At 38.6% G+C, this 9,025-nt stretch overlaps 1 protein-coding gene across 1 annotated transcript in view; it reads left to right on the top strand.

Annotated features, from left to right (window-relative positions):
• Positions 1-866: 866 nt before the first annotated feature.
• LOC104469243 (mucin-2-like) overlaps positions 867-9,025 on the top strand; it is a gene marked incomplete at its 3' end in the record, with an annotated part of 28,283 nt that continues 20,124 nt past the window's right edge. The window contains exons 1-9 of the mRNA XM_010083686.1: positions 867-936; positions 2,585-2,849; positions 5,339-5,453; positions 6,108-6,198; positions 6,598-6,707; positions 6,896-7,112; positions 7,566-7,691; positions 8,411-8,528; positions 8,831-8,969. Coding sequence (XP_010081988.1) covers positions 867-936; positions 2,585-2,849; positions 5,339-5,453; positions 6,108-6,198; positions 6,598-6,707; positions 6,896-7,112; positions 7,566-7,691; positions 8,411-8,528; positions 8,831-8,969 — 1,251 coding nt within the window. The remainder of the gene's footprint in view (positions 937-2,584; positions 2,850-5,338; positions 5,454-6,107; positions 6,199-6,597; positions 6,708-6,895; positions 7,113-7,565; positions 7,692-8,410; positions 8,529-8,830; positions 8,970-9,025) is intronic.

Genomic DNA, 9,025 nt, shown 5'->3' with positions numbered 1-9,025 from the left:
TTCATGTGGAAGGGAAGAAAGAATGAGCTGTGTAGGGGGAATCTGAAAACAATTGTTATCCAGTCTGGACAGTAATGTTTTCCCCTTTTTCCTTCCCACCCTCCCCACCCCAAAAGCTTAATATGTTATGAAAGCCTCTGTAACTTTTTTGACAGGCTTTCTGTTGTACCTTGACAATGTTTGACAGAGCATCTCTTTTGCTGTGAATTCCTTGAAGTTGCCTTGTCGCCCCATCTCAGTTATGTTTTGGGCACAATATGCAGTGTGGGCCATACCTTCTTTTAGATGCTCACCAGAGCTTTACAAATGAAAGGAATCCAACAATTGCCTGCAAAATAATTTTACGATGCATGGTGTATAATTTTTATTTGTTATCTACAAGGAGCTTCACAACCACAATTTAATTTTTACAGAAATCTTTCTCTGTGATGATAAAAAATGAAACATCCCTTGTCTTTGAAGCCATTGTTTGAGGGTGTCGAATTCTGAGCTTCCTTCAAGGGATTTCTTTCTTCAGCCACTCCAAAATTCACTATTTGTTGTAGGAGTTACTGGAGGTTAAACTTGGCGTGAGCATTTGAAGGATTTAAAAGTGTAGCATCCTGTAGATTAAGTAGAGCAATAAAAAAATTACATGATTACTGTATCAATATTGTAGCCTTTCCTGTATACTGAATTCCTTCATTTATGGTGAAAAATGCCTATCTGTTTACTTCTTATCTTCTGTAAATATCACGCCTATTTTTTTACCCCTCCTCTTCTCCTCCCTTTGCATCTCCTCCCTTGTGATGGAGTCAATTGCATCTGTGGATATTATATAAAGAAAAGTTTTCAGTGGAGTTCCTAGTTCACCCACCTTAGCCACCATGGGGCTAAGAGCTGCCAGCCTTTTTGTGCTCTGGCTGGCTCTTTCCTCTGCCAATGAAATAAGACAAGGTAAGCTTTAGAAATGAAACGGTAGCAGATTGCCTTCTGGAAAAGGGGGAGAGAATTAAAATACCACTGCAGAAGTAGGAGGAGGCAGTGAGGCAGGGCATTTAAATAATGCACTGGAGTTTTAAGGTGCCTTAAATTTCTTGAATTTTCAAATACTGGGGCTACATGTCTCAACCAACATAGGTAGATACTGCCCTCTTTGGAGAGATTAGTAACTATGTCTACTGCTTTAGTCTCTAGTTTGATGTGCCTGGAAAATATTTTCAGAGTTACTTTTCTTTTCATGTGTTGAGATTTTTCCTAGGTATGGCAACTGCTTGGCAGAAAGTAACTACAGGAGTTTGGGAGGTTTCTTGTTACAGCAATGGAGAAAGTGGATGATTGTGCTTTCCGTTACTTTGGAATAACATGAATACTTTCTTCAAAAGTGAATGTAGTAACATTGGGCAAAGCTGATTTTGTCATTAATAATCCTTCTGTAAAAGCTCTAATTTACTCTATTTGTTATCAGCTTTGTTTGAAGGTTTGAAGTGGAGCTCTCATACTGAAAACTATTTTTGGAGGAGTAGGTGCTGAATTTTGTGCAATGACCAGGTTTGGGGTATTGATCTTGGTCTGCTGGGTCTTGAATTCAGCCGCGGGAGGAAAGCATAATCCTGGATTTGGTATCCCTGCTGTGATCTCTTGGAAGATTTCAGTGTCACCTTCTTTCTGGGGAGAGCAGTAGAGCAGCTGGGCTGGATGTGTCTGGTATGACTGGTACCATCAAAGGATGATAACTTAGAGGTCCCTTTGGTAGTTTTGCTTTCTCAAATTAAACACTGCAAGAAAATCTTGTGAAGATGAGTGACACGTATGCTTTTGATACGTTGCAAGCTTCTCAAGTTGTTCAGCTTTTGTGTTCACCCCTAATCTACAGCATTTTGAGATGTATGAGATACTGTCTTAATTTGTATTATTTGTTGGCACAGATGGCTGGGAAGGGAACAAATACCATCAGTTTCATTCTTTACTGTTGTAAAAAAACTTTTTTTTTTTTCCTACCATGGTTATTTTCTGACTTATCTTCTGAAGAATTTCTGTTCTGTAGTAATAGAAATCACTACTTCTGTTAAGAAAAGGAGGAATTATTTAAAAACTCCTGTTGTGCACAAGTCCTTTCGTAACATTAAACCTACTTGCTTTCCAGGGTAGGAGTGGTACTTCCTTGGTTTCCTAGCTCTGTTCCCTTTCTAGTGCATGTTGCATCAGGGAAGTAAATAGCTCTTAGAAATGTTTAATATTGCTAAAAGTAATACTGTGATTCAGAATAAGTTAATACATTTGGCCAAGCAGCTCCATTGCACTGATGCACCAGCTTGTGAGTGGTCAAAGGGTTACGTTTTCCCACCTCCTGCAGACAAGTTCCTTCACGTCTGTGAGGATTATAAGATATACCCAGGTCTCAGGAGTATTTGTCTTATTTTACATCAGAGATTCCCATCTCTTCTGCTTAATAGGCAGATACTTGATCAGGCTTGAGATCTGTGGAATCACTATGCACATAATTGCAAGTGGTTTCTGCTGTGTAATGCAACGCTTACCTTTTCTTGAGCTAGCTTGTTCATTTCACTTTTTTCATTCCTATTTCTTTTTCATCACTTAACAGGAAGGACAAGAAACCATGGCCACTATGTCTGCAGCACTTGGGGAAACAACCATTTCAAAACATTTGATGGAGACATCTATCAATTCCCTGGCATTTGCGAGTACAATTTCGTTTCTGACTGCCGAGACACTTACAAGGAGTTTTCTGTCCACATTCAACGTGCTCTGAACAGCAATAACCACCCTGAAATCCAGTATATTCTGCTAAAAATCAAGGACTTCACGGTGTACCTCAGGCCAAAAGTGGCTGTGGTGGATGGGCAAATGTAAGTTTCTTTAGTGTAATAGTATTTCAGAGAAATGTGCTGGGAAGATAAAAGCAGGATTGACTCTTTACACAGCTGTCTGTATACCGTTAGGGTAACTGCTACAAGCATTTCCAAAAACCAAAAAAAAGCCCTGAGAAACCCATCATACAAATCGCTTTGGGGAGGGGCTTTAGTGTTAATTGGCATTTCTACACTGGCATAGGGATTATTTAAATGCAAGTCAGGAAGAGGTTTGAGTGAATTGTTCTTTTTCTGGTTGTGTGGGCAACAATGGAGCTCATGAGCCAGATCTTTCACTGGCATAAAATGACATAGCTTCGTTTGTTTTATGGCATCACCTTGAGTTTACCTTAGCAGATATTCTAGCAAATCCTCAAAAACGAAGATGCATTTCTCCAGGGTCTTTTTCTCTTATTATGTGTCAGAAGAGAGGTGTTTTTTTTCTGATCTTCGTAAATAAATCTTAAAGGTCTGATGGCTATTCCTCAAGGGATTATAACAGATGCAATGCAGGTAAAAATTTACAGTGATTTGTATGTGGCAATATGGGCTTTTTCACAGTGAACTGCAATATTTTCTCCTCCTGTAACATGGTCACACGAGTAACTAGTCTGACACCATTACTGGTGCTAAGTAGTGTCTTAACCTAGCCTTTCCTGTTGTTAGCCTGTCCTTTCAGTGTGTGTATATATACACACTGAAAAAGGTAAAGCAACTCGTAGGCTAAGAAGATGGAAGAAACTAGCTGTTAGTATGTCTTAGCGTAATTAAAAAAAAAATCCTTCTGTTGTCATTAAATGACTGGGTTTTGTCCAGGACTCGCCTTTTGCTCTGAAGTTTGGAAGCCACTGCAATGAAAATCTGTTCAAAGATAGAAAACAACATTCAGTTTTCCAAGGATCATACCAGAATGCATAACAAAATGACACGAAGTTATAAAAGATGCCTCTTGCACCAGATTGAAAAAGCTCTTTGTTGTGTACTCAGGTCTTAAAAAGAACTCCATGAAAAACAAGTTTAGAAATACTTTTGAAATTGTTTTTCTTAAACCAAGCCTCTTTTTATCTTAGGTAGTCTTCATAAAACAATAGATCCCTTCTGAACAGAAGGCTTGTAGAACAGGTTTTTGCTATATGGGAGATTTAGTTTTTTGTAGAACTTAATTTACCATGTTGCTCTTTAAATGACATATGATCCATTGTTGTGTAAAAAAAACATTTCACACTATTGAAGTGAAAAGTATGAAGTGGAAAAATGTATGAATTTGTCTTTTGGTACCTGATCCACTGATTGATTGCATGGCTTAGTATTGGAAAAAAAAATCAAAAAAACAAAAAACCAAATATTCCATGCTGTGATAGCTGAAAGGTGAAAAGCTGCCCAATGTTTTCTAACCCATCTTGAAAAACATGATGTCTTGAGGCCTCCTAGTCTAGAGGATGAACAATGCAGCCAACAGTAGAAATAATGACTTCTGATTTCCAACCTAGTATTTAGACTTGTAAGTAATTTGTCCATGTTAAAAATGCCTGAGGTAAATAGTTGGAAAAATCCCAGATAAAATTCTCCCAGTCAAGAGACCAGTTAAGAGGAGAAGCACATAACATACATGAACCCTGATACACTGATATTGGCAAATCTGTAGAAAATGAACTGGTTATTTTGACTGGATTCCAGTTTACACTGCTTCTGTTTGAACAGACGCCAGTTCTTCAAATTTTATAGGATGAGGCTGCCTGCCGCGGTCCCTTTATTGCTGAATAACATTCAGCAGTGTGGCTTCTTATACAGTGTACTGTAAGACAGATGTACAAGAACAGGAGAAAGATCTGGTGAATTGATTCTTTATCAGACAAAACATCTGTGCTCAGCCTTCTGCAAAATGTCTTCTGTCACATTAACATGCCTTCTGTCACTATTAACAAGCTTGATCCTCTCAAATGAAAACTAATGAACTAACTACTGAATTCCTCTTAAAATGCTCCTTTCTTTCCGAACTTTTGTTGGCAGTCCCTGTATCTGCCTGTGCTTTTTGAACTCTCTCTTGAGGAGGAAGATCCTTGCAAAGGAACATTTATTCTCTCTGAAATGGTTGTCAGATCTTTTGGTAAAGAAAAGCTTCCATTTATGTTGTTACTTCTTTCATTTAAATAAATTATTAGTGAATGTTTGAGTATCCTCTGTTATTACCACAATGATGATGGGTTTTCCTTTGATTAAGATGAAGACATCTGACATTTTGGCTTTTTTTCTTAAAGAACCCACACCCTCTGAAATTTCTTTGCCTTTTAAAGGCAACAAGTTACCATGTCAAGTGTCAGAGAGAGAGGATTTTATGGCTCATTAAAACAAGGCATCCTCTGCAGCTAGGATCAGGCAGAGGGAGACTGGTTTCTCTATTCTTTAGGGTATGTGGCTTATTACAAATATGCATGTCACCCCTTACTTTTTTTGTACTAATGCAAAGTCTCTGATTTTCTTCATAGTGTGAAGACACCTTATTACAGCTCTGGTGTGCTCATTGAGACCAGCGACATTTACACCAAGGTTTATGCCAAATTAGGGCTGATTCTGATATGGAATCAGGAAGATGCACTGATGGTATGTATGATCCAAGTCGTTTTTATTGGTGTTTCCTGGGTTTAACAGGCTACTGTATACTGAACAGAAGTAGAATCTCCTGAACTGAACAGAGCTAGAGAGTTAGGCTGACTCATCCAACTGACACTCACAGTACCTTATTTTAAAAACATAAAGTCCCTTTTTCTGCAATGTGATAGAGGTAACAGCATGGTATACAGATGATCCTCCCGGTCTCAAGAAGGGGAGAAGGAGCTTTCTGAGAAATAGCTGATGTTTTTGACAGCACCCCTACAACCCAATCTGTATTTTCCTTTATTTGTCTTTTAACGGCCTGGCATCATCAACTTTCCTAGTTTTATTCCAGCAGAGAAAAAAAAAAAAAAAAGTCCTGCGATTTTAAGAATGCTTCCCTTTTCATCTCTGTCACCATGGTGGTTACTGCTGTTATTGAAATACAGGAGCTTCAGTCACTTCTTTCTGTTTTCTGTGTTACTTTTTGGACCTGAGTGTGTGTTTATTAACTATGTTAGAAATTCATTTGCAGTAGCTACTTCTCTGAGAGTTTTGGGTTCACCATCACTCCTGTTACTAAGCAATTTCCCTTTAAGTATGCGTATTTGCTTTGGAATGTTTTCATGCTCCAGATATTTTTTTTTTTTTTCTCTTACCTAGGTGGAGCTGGACAGCAAATTCAACAACCTCACATGCGGTCTCTGTGGCGATTACAATGGAGTTCAAATCTACAATGAATTTATCAATGGACGTGAGTCATCCTGCCGTACTGACAGTTGTCACAGAAGATAGGCTGATAAGCATTGTGCATAGGAGCATCACAGGAGAGCCAATCTCACCTCAGAGGTTTCTGTGATTGCCCCAGAATAAGCATTTTGTTCCAGTGCTACATGCCTGGTTTTAAGGTTATTTTATCCCAGATGAATCATCTTGTTCTTTTCTCTACTGGCCTTCTTTTCTTGTCACCACTTTACACTTTTTACCACACTTAGACATAATAGACACAATTCAGAGCAGAGACTTGTGCCTGACAGACATTTTTGATACCATAGTAACGATTTCCCTTGATCAGTAGAGTCCCAGGAATCAGATGCATGTTATTGTCAGTTTTTGGGGCTCAGCAAGTCCTCTTTGTAATTTTCTCTTGTAGTTGCAAGCTACAATTCAATTACGTATGGGAATTTACAGAAGATCAGCAAACCCAATGAAGAATGTGAAGATCCCGATGAAACTCAGGCGCTTCCAAGCTGTAACGAGCACGTGAGTATTCGTAGTGGTGAACTTAATTTGCATGGGCACAGGGAGACATCCTTGTGCCATGGGCAGTTAATTCCTTTCTTGAATCGCTGTTGCTGTTCAGAAGACAACAGTTTTTATGACAAGACAGGAAATGTCTAGAAGCTCAAGTGCTTACAAATCTCTTCAATATTATTACTCTTCTTCCTTAGCATGATGAGTGTGAGAGGTTGCTGACTTCCTCTGCGTTTGCTGATTGTTGGTTGCGTCTTAATTTGGAAATGTACATCCAAGCCTGCATGCAGGACAAGTGTGCGTGTAATGGAAATGAAGACTCCTTCTGCCTCTGCAGCACCATCTCTGAGTATTCTCGCCAGTGTTCGCATGCGGGTGGCAGACCGGGTGAATGGAGGACGCAGGACTTTTGCCGTAAGCAGTTATATGTATTTTACAAAGAAACAGATATTTAATGGATGTAGCCCTGTGAAACATTTAAATTAATTCATTTTTTACAAAACTATAAGCATATATTATAAATTTCATGCCAGTAGTGCAATGAGCTACATAGCATGTTCTTTCTGCTTTCTTCTTCTGTTACCTTTGTTAGTAAGAAATCTTTTTTCAGCAAGTAGAAATTCTGTTCCTGTTAAAAACCTGTGACATCTGATGCTGCAGATGGCAGGGATAATTTGATCTATTTGAGACCAAAAGAAGAAAATATAAAAAGCAGGGAAAGCAGTTCAGAAACAAACAAGCTTTGACAGATGGAGTCTGGCTTGGGACAGCACTGACTTGAGGGGAGTAGGGGATATGATCTGTGGTTTCTGAGGAATGATAGACTTCACACACAAATAACTGGTGGTGTCTTTCTCATTCTTTCAGCCAAGACCTGTCCTGATACCATGATCTACAGAGAAAGCGGCTCACCCTGCATGGATACTTGCTCACACTTGCAGGTCAGCAGGCTTTGTGAGGAGCACTACATGGATGGTTGTTTCTGCCCCGAAGGCAAGTATTATTCTAACTGTTGTGTATGGAATAAAATTAAGAGCTCTGGCAAAGGAGGTCATAACTAAAATCTTAAATGTAGTCAAATTATATCATAAAAATTAGTACGGCTACTCATTATTTTCCCTCCTGTGGGAACTAAATTCTAAGGTTTTAAAAAAAGGAGGTGATAATTGATTAATTAATCAATTATTTTATAGTTAAATCATAGTAACATAATGACAGGTAATAAATCTGCTTTTCAGTTCTGAACAAATAGACTTCTGCTAGTATGTAGAAGATCATGCTTTTTAGCTTGAATAATTCTGAGACAATGGATGTCATTTGGCCAGAGGGTGATAATGAGGGCCAGTGAGTGAAATTCTCGGGCTTACTGTCAACCATAGGAAAAAAGATAAAAATTATCGTCTACAGAGTATGCCAGAAGGACTGAAAATCTCAACATGTACAATTCTGAGATTGTTCTTGTATACTTCTATTAAGCTTTTCATCTGTGTATAGTTATATAAATGGATAGACTTAAATTTTCAAAGATCAATAAAAGTGTTTTCCATGTATCTTATATTACAAAATGTAGAAACAGTATTCTTCACATTTTTTGTAATCTCAGCCTCTGTTTTCAGTGTGAAGTTGAGAGCATGCCTGCTCTGAGAGTTTCTCCTCTGTGGAAACAGCTTATTTCAGAAAGAGCTGGAACAGTTTACTGTTGTGCTTTACAGGAACTGTGTATGATGATATTACGGAGAGAGGCTGCATACCTGTTAGCCAGTGCCACTGCAAACTCCATGAAAAGCAGTATTCACCTGGAGCAAACATTACCAATGAATGTGAAGAATGGTAAAGATCGTGTTTGTTTATACAGCTTTCTTTGAATGATTGTAAATAGGTCTGTGCTTTAAAATCTTCCACTTAGTCACAGGAGACTTCCTGAAAACATTCAGAACTTCAGGTTTATGTTGTGTGTCTATACTGCCAATTTTCTGAAAAGTTTTCTTGTATCTATGGCATACGGCAGAGGGGATATCTTAAGGAAATGGTCAATGGGGATATCTTGCTGTCTGCTGGGTGTACAGATGCTTGCAGCGCTCTCAGCTCCTGTAATATCTACAAACATTTTAAAATTATTTTTCTATTTATAGCATCTGTGATTCAGGCAGATGGACGTGCAAAGATTTACCCTGTCCTGGCACATGTTCAGTGGAAGGAGGTTCCCACATTACCACCTTTGATGGGAAGAAATACACCTTCCATGGAGACTGTTACTACGTGTTGATCAAGGTACTGTGTGCTGTAGGGCTTTTCTCTTGTAAATACAAGTGACTGCGCTAATATGT

Source organism: Pterocles gutturalis, unplaced genomic scaffold (assembly GCF_000699245.1).
Source record: "Pterocles gutturalis isolate BGI_N339 unplaced genomic scaffold, ASM69924v1 scaffold4715, whole genome shotgun sequence".
Taxonomy (NCBI): domain Eukaryota; kingdom Metazoa; phylum Chordata; class Aves; order Pterocliformes; family Pteroclidae; genus Pterocles; species Pterocles gutturalis.
Note: the sequence above shows the minus strand (reverse complement) of the source record. Positions and strands in the feature narration are given on the sequence as shown.